This window comes from Pseudophryne corroboree, chromosome 2 (assembly GCF_028390025.1).
Source record: "Pseudophryne corroboree isolate aPseCor3 chromosome 2, aPseCor3.hap2, whole genome shotgun sequence".
NCBI classification, from domain to species: domain Eukaryota; kingdom Metazoa; phylum Chordata; class Amphibia; order Anura; family Myobatrachidae; genus Pseudophryne; species Pseudophryne corroboree.
The window spans coordinates 729,131,478-729,146,429 of record NC_086445.1 but is presented as its reverse complement, the minus strand read 5'-3'; the positions used below and the strand labels follow the sequence as shown (position 1 = coordinate 729,146,429).

Sequence of the window (14,952 nt, the reverse complement as noted above, 5' to 3'; positions counted from 1 at the left end):
AGGAGAACAGCAACACTACTGCTATTTCCGTCAGTCAGATTTGATAAAAGAGCCGGCAGGCACGAGGACCCGCCGCTGCTCTAACAGCAAGTCCGTGTGGTAACCAATGGGGATGCTGGAGCTGCAGCTCCAGCCTCCCCCTGCTCACACTGCAACCTACCTCCCCCACTGCCAGCCAGCCAGAGTCCAGCCCAGGCGCGGGGTTCAAATGCCAGCATCGAGTAAGACTGTTACTTATGATGGCGCAGAAGGCTTCATTAGCCCTCACTTCCACCTCCACTTCCTTTACCACCATGCTTGGTGCAGTCAAACTCAGCCTCAGCTTTGAGAAGGTGGCCCGTGTGATTGTGACAAGGCTGTCCTGCAGATATCTTATGCTACTTGTTGGAGATCCAGCTGGCTGATTCTGCTAATCAAAGATGGGCAGTTCGTGTCCTGCAGTCTGAGTCTCACTGCAGTGCCCAAAACAAGGTATGCTGCACCTGCCACCACCAACTAAAAACTATAATAATTATATTGTGCTGGGGTGCCTTCCAGGCTCCCATAACTAATGGAACAGGTGACCAACATTTCAAGGCCCAATCAACCTTTTCATCAGGGTGAAACATTGGCAATAAACCAGGATGCGCACCTACAGCCAATCATTACCTGATAGTGTATTCTGTGAGGCCACGCCCCCTGTGATACCACTCCTCTTATCTGGGAGCATGCGTGCCTTGGGTGCATGTAAATATAATGATTACCGTTCCCCTATCATGGTGCCCCCCCATTCATTTTCTTCTGGATCCGCCCCTGCCTCAGACAATACCCGTAGAGTATTTAATCTGATGGACTCCATATCTGCCTCCAATACCGGCCTCCTATTGCTTTCCCCTGATGCTGAAAAAGCATTTGATCAGTTGCACTGGTTGTATACGCGTATGGCCTCCTATTGCTTTCCCCTGATGCTGAAAAAGCATTTGATCATTTGCACTGGTTGTATACACGTATGTTTCTTTCAGAGTTTGGTTTCTGCAAACAAATTTTGCCATCTATTTTAGTTCTGTATAGTATCCCAGCTGCTGGGTGTTCAGTAATGGCTTTCTGTTGGACGAGTTCACCATTACTAATGGTACTCGTCAGGGTGCCCCCTTTGTGCTCTTGTATTTGTTTTAGGTATTGAACGTTTAGCAGTAAAAATTCAGGCAGACAGGGACCCCCCCCTGGCGTTACAGTTGTGGACACTAATTAAACTCTGCCTTTTCGCGTATTATGTCCTCCTTTTTGTTACAGAGCTTCTGACCTTGTTACCATGTTTCCACACTTTACTGGATAAATATAGAACAGCTTCTTACTGTAAGATGAATATGACTTAAACAGACATGTTGCCTATTAATCTTATACACACACTGATGTTCCGTACCTCCACTCTCAGTTTACATGTAATTGGTGAAGTACTTCACTGCGATACCCAGGCATTCATATTCTCCCAACCCTTTCCTCTGTTTTTTATGTTAACCTCCCATCACTGATTGAGATCTTTATGGGTTTTACCAAGTCATGGCTGTCCTATATCATCTCCTGGCTAGGCCAATTTAAGATGCCCCTCCTTCCCAAGCTCATGTATCTTTTTTGCCCAATAAATCTTATTTTTCCTTGCAAATATTTTGATAACTGCTGCTCTGTATTATCTCAAAATCTGTGGAAAAATCATCCTCCAAAACTTGCAGAGTCATGAATGAGTCTTCCCAAGAGTGGAGGTAGCTTGACACTTCCAGACCTGGCCAAATATGAAGCATGCCTACTGGCTCAGCTTCGGAACGGATTCTGTCTTGGGTGTCCCTTGAAGAATTTAGTAGTTCAGGATACTCTCTGGAGGATCTTATGTGGTCGCCTAAATATATGTGACCTCTCAGTTGCCACTTCTCTCCTCTATGAAAGCTTCTATGCACGTTTGGGACAAATCAGTCTTGCTCTTTCTATTTGGGCCATTGCTAAATTAATCCCTAATCTCAAGGTTTCTATCTGGCACTCTCGGGGTATTAAAACTTGCAGAGATCAAATGGACAGTGGTATTTTACTTTCATTCCCTGTTTAAAAAATACAATTATTCCTTCCCTTCTATGGCTGGCTATATTCCAGTATTTCCAGATCTGTCACTGGTTTCAGAGTGTAGCCTGTTCTTCTAGGTCCTTAAAATTTACCCCCTGTTGATTTACTGTCTCTGCTCATTTCTGGTGGGAGCAGGGGAAACACTTATTTTTGTAATAAATTTCTCTTTGGTGTATTCCCCTTTATTAACTTGTCACCTCAGTCTGGGTCTCTCCATGTCATATGCTCAATGGGAGATGATTTATGGAACGCACTATCGTATGGCTAGATGTCTGAACCACTCAAATTCATGTCAAATTGTTAAAAAGATTATATCTTACTCCTGATAAACACCTTTGGCCCTCTATACTTTAGTTTTGTTTGCGAAACTGCAGACAAATTTGACACATTTTTCAAGTTTTTTGTGCATGCCCTTTTCTTTGTAATTTTTGGGGAGAGGTGTTCTCGCTGATTCATAAATGTGTGGGCCTATCCTTGACCCCTCCCTCATCACTGGCACTTCTACACCTTATCTTGTGCTAGTACAACCCCATCAGAGGTATGTGCTAGGTCATATCTGTATAGCAGCACAAGCCGCCTAAGCACAATGTTGAAAGCAGCCTCTTCTTTCTGCCTTAAAGGTTTCACAAAATCCACTTTCACTTGCTAACGGCTTTTGTGCCATACTCCTCCTCGGCTTCATCTTCGCTCAGGAAGTGGATGGCTTGGCACAAATATGTAACGGATGGTGAGGGCGCTCAATTTATCCATAATCCTCTGTCAGAACAGTTTCCATTTATTTTAAATAAGGTTAATGCTTCTTGAATTGTCATTTTTACTATATAATTATTGTCTGTTTGTTTTACTATTTTGTCTTATTGTTCAGTGTATTACATTGTGTACACATTGGATTCTTCTTGTATCCTTTCCTCGGTTTCCTCACTCCCCACTATGTTTTCTGTACCCTTTCACTGAAAAAGGTCAATATAGATTATGAATAAAAATATAATAAAAAAATAATAAAAATGTAGAAATTGATTTACCATGGACAGGAATTAAACATATTATTCAGCTGTGTACAGTTATTCCACCTCTAACAAATTAGAAATTACATACCTTTAGGTCTTTAATGTCAGCCACAGCTTTACATGTTAGAGCAATGGCTCTACGAATTTTTTCCACCTGAAAGAATAAGGAAGTTTTTCTTAGCAGCAAATACAGGTCTTTGTTCCGTACAGTAGAGCACAAATAGAACAATTCATGGGTCACGTTATATAATAATAAGACAAATTAAAATGTACCAGGTGTAACAAGTCTATTGATTACATGGGATGCAGTCAAGAAGTTGACATTGACCATGTTGACAGACAGTTAAAATATCAGCATAATAAATGTAGACATTAGGGTTAGAAATACAAAAGGGATTTTTCCCACGCACTCTGCTGGCTGTTAGTAAGAAGAACTGTATACACTATGTAATAATAGAAAATTTAGAGCTCTTCGTTACATATGTTTTGCAAAAGATATGATAAGCCTCCAGGCCACTTCACGGCTGCTCTATTGCTGGAGGTCCCTAACTAAGCATAAGTCCAGGGCTTGGACCCCACAAAGTCGGCTCAGGCCCGACCACCCTAGGGCAGCACACCATTGAAATACTAAAGTGTTAATATGTGTTAAGAAAGAAGCTATGGGTTAGAAAGTGCTACAAAAATAAGGGTGTTAATAAAATACTCAAAAGAGTAATATTAGTGAAAAAATAAGAGTGTTACATAAGTGCTAAATAAATAATACGGCGTGCTACCCCAAGGTGGCCCAGCCCCACCAGACCCGGGGGGTACCACTCCCCAAACCCATGCACAGCATAATAATAATAATAATAACATCCACTATGGGTCATACAATTGCTTAATGTATGGCCACATGATAATGGCACATACAAAACATATCCAGATTGAGAGCTAGTTTACCTGGAGGCACCCCTGTATCCTCCAAATGGCACCACAGGACCCAGCATGCCCTCCTAATGCTGGCTCCATCTATGCCTCACTGAACTGCAATAAATAGTGGAAAACTGCTCTAATCAAGCTGGTAACAATCCCCAGGTGCTGCGGGAGGGGGTTACTCTAGACAAGAAATACAAAAGGGATTTTTCCCACGCACTCTGCTGGCTGTTAGTAAGAAGAACTGTATACACTATGTAATAATAGAAAATTTAGAGCTCTTCATTACATATGTTTTGCAAAAGATATGATAAGCCTCCAGGCCACTTCACGGCTGCTCTATTGCTGGAGGTCCCTAACTAAGCATAAGTCCAGGGCTTGGACCCCACAAAGTCGGCTCAGGCCCGACCACCCTAGGGCAGCACACCATTGAAATACTAAAAAGTGTTAATATGTGTTAAGAAAGAAGCAGAAGCTATGGGTTCTAACCCATAGCTTCTGCTTCTTTCTTAACACATATTAACACTTTAGTATTTCAATGGTGTGCTGCCCTAGGGTGGTCGGGCCTGAGCCGACTTTGTGGGGTCCAAGCCCTGGACTTATGCTTAGTTAGGGACCTCCAGCAATAGAGCAGCCGTGAAGTGGCCTGGAGGCTTATCATATCTTTTGCAAAACATATGTAACGAAGAGCTCTAAATTTTCTATTATTACTTAGTGTATACAGTTCTTCTTACTAACAGCCAGCAGAGTGCGTGGGAAAAATCCCTTTTGTATTTCTTGTCTAGAGTAACCCCCTCCCGCAGCACCTGGGGATTGTTACCAGCTTGATTAGAGCAGTTTTCCACTATTTATTGCAGTTCAGTGAGACATTAGGGTTAGACTGACATTTCCCGCAATATAAATGTCGACAAAATATACTGAATCCAATTACACAGTATTAAAAATAAAACCTGGCCAACCATTAGTGGTGCAAGAAAATGGGATGGGGTCGTGGGGAGAGGACAGTGCATTATCATCAGATCGACAAGTTAAGGCCCACATAAATCTCCCACCATTTTCCCGACAATCAAGATCGGCGATCAGTTGGGAAATTCTTTATTTTAAAAATCCCAGATATGCTGAACCTGACCATTTTATGTCAGTATATATCAGTGCACCCCCCCCCCCTCCAAACTGATTGTAGCACATCGCCCATCCCTTATATTACCCCTTATTGCACCCCTCAGTCAGTGACTGTATTGATTATATATCAATGCCTTTAGTGTGACTCCATTATACAAGGTCTAACAAATAAGGTTCGCAAACTCGCCACTGTGTGCTTGCCAGGGAAGCACTGGACAGAAGCATCAGTATGATTTGATGACGCTGGCATATCAGTGTTTCACAGCTGTGTCGTTGATCTACAGTAGTCTCTTCCTGAGTAGCGTCTATTATTGTCTGTGTGTGTTTTGGTGTGCAGTAGTGAGAATGTCAAAGCTTGAATTAGAGTAAAAATGAATATTACATTTCTTATTAAACTTGGTAAGAGTAGAAGCAAAATCAGAGAGCTGTTAGTGCAAGTTTTCAGGAATAATGTTATGAAGACACAGCAGTTTACAAGTGGGTATAATGTTTTTCTGTGGAAAGAGAAAGTGGCACTGATGAGAAAAAAAGTTAAAAGTTTTCACTCAAATTGTGTGTGAAAATAGTCTGACTGTCAGCAGCCTATCACAGCAAGTGAACATCAACCAAGTTTACTATTTGGAAGTACTGAAGAGGCTGCGTGAAAATGTAAGACTGAAACCACACAAACTTTTTGCCAACAACTCATGGATCTTGCATCACGACAATGCAACTGCTCACATGACACTGGCTGCGAGGGAGTTTTTGGGGGGATTATCATGATTGAGTATTTTATGTGCTGTAGCTTGCTCCAATCAGCAAGCCTGGGTGACTAATATACAATGCAGTCAGTAAATGAGGATGTTGCAATGGGGGTGGAGGACCTGCTACATTCAGTGAGGGGAGCACGGATCTAAAATGCAGTAACGGAGTGGTGTAAAAATGAAAATTAGAGGTGAGGGGACGTGGTGCCATCAGTGAAGGGGAAAAAAATTATATACTGTAGTAGACTATAAGGAGGAAATATAACAAATAAGATAAGGGGCATAAATCAAGAATGAAAATATAGTGCTATGCATTATTTGAGTGAGGCGGGTCTTAAATTGGTATCTTGTTAAGGGCCCCAAGAGGTCTAAATCCAACTCTGGATGGGACCAATGAGGAAACAAAAAACAAGATTTTAATTACCTACCTGTAAATCCTTTTCTCGTAGTCCGTAGAGGATACTGGGAAACCATTTAGTACCATGGGGTATAGATGGGTCCACTAGGAGCCTTGGGCACTTTTACAAATTTGATAGTGTGCGCTGGCTCCTCCCTCTATGCCCCTCCTACCAGACTCCGTCTAGGAAACTGTGCCCGAGGAGACAGAAGGAAAGTGGTGAGATTACGAACCAGCACACACAAAACAAGAAGAAAGCTATGCTAACCAAACTTGAAACCAGGAACAGCAACAGCTGAACCAAACAACAATACTTAACCAAGTAACAGTGCAGGAAGAACGAAGCACTGGGCGGACGCCCAGTATCCTCTACGGACTACAAAAAAGGATTTACCGGTAGGTAATTAAAATCCTATTCTCTCTTACGTCCTAGAGCAGCGTTTTTCAACCGCTGTGCCGCGGCACACTAGTGTGCCGCGAGCGGTTGCCAGGTGTGCCGCTGCCCGCCGCTGACATCACCCACCGGAAATGCCCGCCGCCTGTCAGAGGTGGATGCCGCTGCCATCACTCGCTGCCTCGGCCAGCGATGTCCTCTTCCGCAGGCAGACCTATGGTGACGTGCGTGACTCATAGGTCACGCACGTCACGTAGCCCTGCCACCCGCCTGCTGCTGCCGGAGTCTCCGTCCCTTCTCAGCGTTAGTCACTGCTCTTGCCACAGACTGAGAGGGAGAACTCTTTTTTATGTACAGCAGCAGGGTAAATTAAATGAATGATGTTTTTATTTGTGTGTGTAATTACTGTGCGGGGGAAGGGGGGAGTAGGAAAGAGAGGGAGGCAGGCTATGTGTGCTATTACTGGTGTGGGGGCTGTGTGTGGTATCACTGGGGGGGGGGGGGGGAGAGGCAAGCTGTGTGTGGTATTACATGGGGGGGCAGGCTACAGAGTGTGTGGAATTACTGGGGGGGGGGAGGGGTGGCGAGCTGTGTGTGGAATTGATGGGGGGGGGGGGAAGACTGTGGAATAATATGGGGGGACAGTTTGTAGGTTTACTGGAAAGGGGGAGGGGGAGGTGAGGCCAATGAGTGGAATTACTATGGGGAGCAGTGTGTGGAATTAATGTGGGGGCCAAGGTGTTTTATTACTGCAGGGACTGATGTGCTTTATTACTTCTGGTGGCCAAAGTTCTTTATTAAAGTAGGGACCAATGTGTTTTATTACTGTGGGGGCCAATGTGCTTTATTACAGTGAGGGTGAAAGCATTAGTTTTATTACAGTGTTGGCTAATATATGTTGAGATTTGTAATTATATATTATATTTGATTTAAAAAAAAAAAAACTGATGGTGTGCCTTGCCAATTATAAAATCTTTTTCAGTGTGCCACGGGTTTAAAAAGGTTGAAAATCACTGTCCTAGAGGATACTTGGAAACCATTTAGTACCAGTGGGAAATGTGTTCGAACCTGACCAAGTAGCTGCTCGGCAGGGCTGTAAAGCACCCAACCCCCCCACTCAGAAATGAGTGCGGGGTGCCCTTTGTGGACCGCTGGATGCGTGGGATCTGACTGGGGCTGGTAATTGTGTAATTAGGACTCCGGACGCACCGTCTTCCCCTGCGTCCGGATCTTAGGGCAGTTGGGACGCAGTCACCGTCTTGGAGAGAGAGAAGGGAAAATGCTTCTAGCCCTGCTGGGCTATCCACTTTGCCTTCTCCTCTCCTACGGAGTCCCTTACCTTGTTTTCAGACTTTGCATCCATTCCATTATACTTTGATTATTAACAGAGCCGTGGAGATAGAAAGGAACACAGGAAGAATGAAGGAACAGCCCATTGACCGAGAAATCGTTGCGGTCACGTGACCGGACTGACCCGGAAGCAAGGAAGGCCACCAGGAGCAGCAGCAACGAGGAGAAGCGGAATCGGCTGCTGCCAAGAAGAGGAGAGACAGAGCTGAGAAAATAAGATTTTACTTACCGATAAATCTATTTCTCGTAGTCCGTAGTGGATGCTGGGGACTCCGTCAGGACCATGGGGATTAGCGGCTCCGCAGGAGACAGGGCACAAAAATAAAGCTTTAGGATCAGGTGGTGTGCACTGGCTCCTCCCCCTATGACCCTCCTCCAAGCCTCAGTTAGGATACTGTGCCCGGACGAGCGTACACAATAAGGAAGGATTTTTGAATCCCGGGTAAGACTCATACCAGCCACACCAATCACACCGTACAACTTGTGATCTGAACCCAGTTAACAGTATGACAACGTAGGAGCCTCTGAACAGACGGCTCACAACAATAACAACCCGATTTTTTTGTAACAATAACTATGTACAAGTATTGCAGACAATCCGCACTTGGGATGGGCGCCCAGCATCCACTACGGACTACGAGAAATAGAATTATCGGTAAGTAAAATCTTATTTTCTCTAACGTCCTAGTGGATGCTGGGGACTCCGTCAGGACCATGGGGATTATACCAAAGCTCCCAAACGGGCGGGAGAGTGCGGATGACTCTGCAGCACCGAATGAGAGAACTCCAGGTCCTCTTTAGCCAGGGTATCAAATTTGTAGAATTTTACAAACGTGTTCTCCCCCCGACCACGTAGTTGCTCGGCAGAGTTGTAATGCCGAGACCCCTCGGGCAGCCGCCCAGGATGAGCCCACCTTCCTTGTGGAATGGGCATTTACATATTTTGGCTGTGGCAGGCCTGCCACATAATGTGCAAGCTGAATTGTACTACACATCCAACTAGCAATCGTCTGCTTAGAAGCAAGAGCACCCAGTTTGTTGGGTGCATACAGGATAACAGCAAGTCAGTTTTCCTGACTCCAGCCGTCCTGGAAACCGATATTTTCAGGGACCTGACAACATCTAGCAACTTGGAGTCCTCCAAGTCCCTAGTAGCCGCAGGTACCACAATAAGCTGGTTCAGGTGAAACGCTGACACCACCTTAGGGAGAAACTGGGGACGAGTCCGCAGCTCTGCCCTGTCCGAATGGACAATCAGATATGGCCTTTTGTGAGACAAAGCCGCCAATTCTGACACTCGCCTGGCCGAGGCCAGGGCCAACATCATGGTCACTTTCCATGTGAGATATTTCAAATCCACAGATTTGAGCGGTATAAACCAATGTGATTTGAGGAATCCCAGCACTACGTTGAGATCCCACAGTGCCACTGGAGGCACAAAAGGGGGTTGTATATGCAGTACTCCCTTGACAAACTTCTGGACTTCAGGAACTGAAGCCAATTCTTTCTGGAAGAAAATCGACAGGGCCGAAATTTGAACCTTAATGGACCCCAATCTGAGGCCCATAGACACTCCTGTTTTCAGGAAATGCAGGAATCGACCGAGTTGAAATTTCTTCGTGGAGCCTTCCTGGCCTCACACCACGCAACATATTTTCGCCACATGTGGTGATAATGTTGTGCGGTCACGTCCTTCCTGGCTTTGACCATGGTAGGAAAGACCTCTTCCGGAATGCCTTTTTCCCTTAGGATCCGGCGATCAACCGCCATGCCGTCAAACGCAGCCGCGGTAAGTCTTGGAACAGACATGGTACGTGCTGAAGCAAGTCCCTTCTTAGCGGCAGAGGTCATGAGTCCTCTGTGAGTATCTCTTGAAGTTCCGGGTACCAAGTCCTTCTTGGCCAATCCGGAGCCACGAGTACAGTTCTTACTCCTCTACGTCTTATAATTCTCAATACCTTGGGTATGAGAAGCAGAGGAGGAAACACATACACCGACTGGTACGCCCACGGTGTTACCAGAACGTCCACAGCTATTGCCTGAAAGTCTCTTGACCTGGCGCAATACCTGTCCAGTTTTTTGTTCAGGCTGGACGCCATCATGTACACCTTTGGTCTTTCCCAACGGTTCACAATCATGTGGAAAACTTCCCGATGAAGTCCCCACTCTCCCGGGTGGAGGTCGTGCCTGCTGAGGAAGTCTGCTTCCCAGTTGTCCACTCCCGGAATGAACACTGCTGACAGTGCTATCACATGATTTTCCGCCCAGCGAAAAATCCTTGCAGTTTTTGCCATTGCCCTCCTGCTTCTTGTGCCGCCCTGTCTGTTTACGTGGGCGACTGCCGTGATGTTGTCCCACTGGATCAATACCGGCTGACCTTGAAGCAGAGGTCTTGCTAAGCTTAGAGCATCATAAATTGCCCTTAGCTCCAGTATATTTATGTGGAGAAAAGTCTCCAGACTTGATCACACTCCCTGGAAAATTTTTTTTTTTTCCCCCTTGTGTGACTGCTCCCCAGCCTCTCAGGCTGGCCTCCGTGGTCACCAGCATCCAATCCTGAATGCCGAATCTGCGGCCCTCTAGAAGATGAGCACTCTGTAACCACCACAGGAGAGACACCCTTGTCCTTGGAGATAGGGTTATCCGCCGATGCATCTGAAGATGCGATCCGGACCATTTGTCCAGCAGATACCACTGAAAAGTTCTTGCGTGAAATCTGCCGAATGGAATCGCTTCGTAATAAGCCACCATTTTTCCCAGGACTCTTGTGCAATGATGCACTGACACTTTTCCTGGTTTTAGGAGGTTCCTGACTAGCTCGGATAACTCCCTGGCTTTCTCCTCCGGGAGAAACACCTTTTTCTGGACTGTGTCCAGAATCATCCCTAGGAACAGCAGACGTGTCGTCGGAAACAACTGCAGTTTTGGAATATTTAGAATCCACCCGTGCTGTCGTAGAACTACTTGAGATAGTGCTACTCCGACCTCCAACTGTTCTCTGGACCTTGCTCTTATCAGGAGGTCGTCCATTTTCTTCGAAGAAGAATCATCATTTCGGGCATTACCTTGGTAAAGACCCGGAGTGCCGTGGACAATCCAAACGGCAGCGTCTGAAACTGATAGTGACAGTTCTGTACCACGAACCTGAGATACCCTTGGTGAGAAGGGCAAATTGGGACATGGAGGTAAGCATCCCTGATGTCCCGGGACACCATATAGTCCCCTTCTTCCTGGTTCGCTATCACTGCTCTGAGTGACTCCATCTTGATTTGAACCTTTGTAAGTGTTCAAATATTTCAGATTTAGAATAGGTCTCACCGAGCCTTCTGGTTTCAGTACCACAATATAGTGTGGAATAATACCCCTTTCCTTGTTGTAGGAGGGGTACTTTGATTATCACCTGCTGGGAATACAGCTTGTGAGTTGTTTCCAATACTGGCTCCCTGTCGGAGGGAGACGTTGGTAAAGCAGACTTCAGGAACCTGCGAGGGGAAACGTCTCGACTTTCCAATCTGTACCCCTGGGATACTACTTGTAGGATCCAGGGGTCCTGTACGGCTCCAGCGTCATGCTGAGAACTTGGCAGAAGCGGTGGAAGGCTTCTGTTCCTGGGAATGGGCTGCCTGCTGCAGTCTTCTTCCCTTTCCTCTATCCCTGGGCAGATATGCTTATGGGGACGAAAGGACTGAGGCTGAAAAGACGGTGTCTTTTTCTGCATAGATGTGACTTAGGGTAAAAACGGTGGATTTCCCAGCAGTTGCCGTGGCCACCAGGTCCGATGGACCGACCCCAAATAACTCCTCCCCTTTATACGGCAATACATCTTTGTGCCGTTTGGAATCTGCATCACCTGACCACTGTCGTGTCCATAAACATCTTATTGGCAGATATGGACATCGCACTTACTCTTGATGCCAGAGTGCAAATATCCCTCTGTGCATCTCGCATATATAGAAATGCATTTTTTAAATGCTCTATAGTAAATAAAATACTGTCCCTGTCAAGGGTATCAATATTTTCAGTCAGGGAATCCGACCAAGCCACCCCCGCGCTGCACATCCAGGCTGAGGCGATCGCTGGTCGCAGTATAACACCAGTATGTGTGTATATACTTTTTAGGATATTTTCTAGCCTCCTATCAGCTGGCTCCTTGAGGGCGGCCGTATCTGGAGACGGTACCGCCACTTGTTTTGATAAGCGTGTGAGCGCCTTATCCACCCTAAGGGGTGTTTCCCAACGCGCCCTAACTTCTGGCGGGAAAGGGTATACCGCCAATAATTTTCTATCGGGGGAACCCCGCGCCTCATCACACACTTCATTTAATTTATCTGATTCAGGAAAAACTATAGGTAGTTTTTCCACACCCCACATAATACCCTTTTTTGTGGTACTTGTAGTATCAGAAATATGTAACACCTCCTTCATTGCCCTTAACAAGTAACGTGTGGCCCTAAAGGAAAATACGTTTGTTTCTTCACCGTCGACACTGGAGTCAGTGTCAGTGTCGACCGACTGAGGTAAAATGGGCATTATAACGTCCCTGACTGTGTTTTAGACGCCTGGACAGATACTAATATGTTTGCCGGCCGTCTCATGTCGTCAATCGACTTGCAGCGTGTTGACATTATCACGTAATTCCTTAAATAAGCCATCTATTCCGGTGTCGACTCCCTAGAGAGTGACATCACCATTACAGGCAATTTGCTCCGCCTCCCAACATCGTCCTCATACATGTCGACACACACGTACCGACACAGCACACACACAGGGAATGCTCTGATAGAGGACAGGACCCACTAGCCCTTTGGGGAGACAGAGGGAGAGTTTGCCAGCACACACCAAAAACGCTATAATTATACAGGGACAACCTTTATATAAGTGCTTTTCCCTTATAGCATTTTAATATATGTAGTCATATCGCCAAATCAGTGCCCCCCCCTCTCTGTTTTAACCCTGTTTCTGTAGTGCAGTGCAGGGGAGAGCCTGGGAGCCTTCCCACCAGCATTTCTGTGAGGGAAAATGGCGCTGTGTGCTGAGGAGAATAGGCCCCGCCCCCTTTTCGGCGGGCTTCTTCTCCCGTTTTTCTGAGATCTGGCAGGGGTTAAATACATCCATATAGCCCCCAGGGGCTATATGTGATGTATTTTTAGCCATAAAAAAGGTATTATACATTGCTGCCCAGGGCGCCCCCCCAGCGCCCTGCACCCTCCGTGACCGCTGTGTGAAGTGTGCTGACAACAATGGCGCACAGCTGCAGTGCTGTGCGCTACCTCAGGAAGACTGAAAAGTCTTCTGCCGCCTGCTTCTGGACCTCTTCCATCTTTGGCATCTGCAAGGGGGGTCGGCGGCGCGGCTCCGGGACGAACCCCAGGGTGAGACCTGTGTTCCGACTCCCTCTGGAGCTAATGGTGTCCAGTAGCCTAAGAAGCCAATCCATCCTGCACGCAGGTGAGTTCACTTTTCTCCCCTAAGTCCCTCGATGCAGTGAGCCTGTTGCCAGCAGGACTCACTGAAAATAAAAAACCTAAAAACTTTTTCTAAGCAGCTCTTTAGGAGAGCCACCTAGATTGCACCCTGCTCGGACGGGCACAAAAACCTAACTGAGGCTTGGAGGAGGGTCATAGGGGGAGGAGCCAGTGCACACCACCTGATCCTAAAGCTTTATTTTTGTGCCCTGTCTCCTGCGGAGCCGCTAATCCCCATGGTCCTGACGGAGTCCCCAGCATCCACTAGGACGTTAGAGAAAATAGGATTTTAATACCTACCGGTAAATGCTTTTCTCCTAGTCCGCAGAGGATGCTGGGGACTCCAAGAGGACCATGGGTATAGACGGATCCGCAGGAGACATGGGCACACTAAAGAGACTTTGACTGGGTGTGAACTGGCTCCTCCCTCTATGCCCCTCCCCCAGACCTCAGTGCGAACGACTCTGCAGCACCGATTGAGCAAACATGAGGTCCTCATCAGCCAGGGTAACAAACTTGTAGAACTTAGCAAAAGTGTTTGAACCCGACAATGTAGCTGCTCGGCAAAGTTGACGTGCCGAGACCCCTCGGGCAGCCGCCAAAGATGAGCCCACCTTCCTGGTAGAATGGGCCTTTACTGACTTCGGCAACGGTAGTCCAGCCGAAGAATGAGCCTGCTGAATCGTATTACAAATCCAGCGTGCAATAGTCTGCTTAGAAGCAGGATTTCCAATCTTGTTGGAAGCATACAGGACAAACAGAGCCTCTGATTTCCTAGAAAGAGCCGTTCTGGCGACATAAATTTTCCAAGCTCTTACAACATCAAGAGATTTTGGGACTGAAACAGCATCCGTAGCCACAGGTACCACAATAGGTTAATTTATGTGAAACGAAGAAACCACCTTCGGCAGAAATTGTTGACGAGTCCTCAATTCCGCTCTATCCACATGAAAAATCAAATATGGGCTCTTGTGAGACAAAGCCGCCAACTCGGACACTCGTCTGGCAGACGCCAAGGCCAAAAGCATGACCACTTTCCAAGTGAGAAACTTTAACTCAACCTTACGCAAAGGTTCAAACCAGTGAGACATAAGAAACTGCATCACCACTTCAAGATCCCACGGCGTCACAGGTGGCACAAATGGAGGATGGATATGCAGCACTCCCTTCACGAAAGTCTGAACCTCAGGAAGGACGGCCAATTCTTTTTGAAAGAAAATAGATAAAGCCGAAATCTGCACTTTGATGGAACCCAATTTCAGGTCTGCATCCACGCCAGCCTGCAAAAAATGGAGGAAACGACCCAAGTGAAACTCCTCCGCAGGAGCTGCTTTGGTTTCACACCACGACACGTACTATCTCCAAATACGGTGATAATGTTTTGCCGTAACCTCCTTCCTAGCTTTAAGGAGAGTGGGGATGACCTCCCCGGGAATACCTTTTCGAGCTAGGATTTGGCGTTCAACTTCCA

At 46.4% G+C, this 14,952-nt stretch overlaps 1 protein-coding gene across 3 annotated transcripts in view; it reads right to left on the bottom strand.

The window, feature by feature from the left end:
- MOV10 (Mov10 RNA helicase) overlaps positions 1 to 14,952 on the bottom strand; it is a 439,448-nt gene that overhangs the window by 34,411 nt on the left and 390,085 nt on the right. For all 3 annotated transcript variants that reach the window (XM_063955381.1, XM_063955382.1, XM_063955383.1), the window contains one exon: positions 3,187 to 3,252. In XM_063955381.1, coding sequence (XP_063811451.1) covers positions 3,187 to 3,252 — 66 coding nt within the window. The remainder of the gene's footprint in view (positions 1 to 3,186; positions 3,253 to 14,952) is intronic.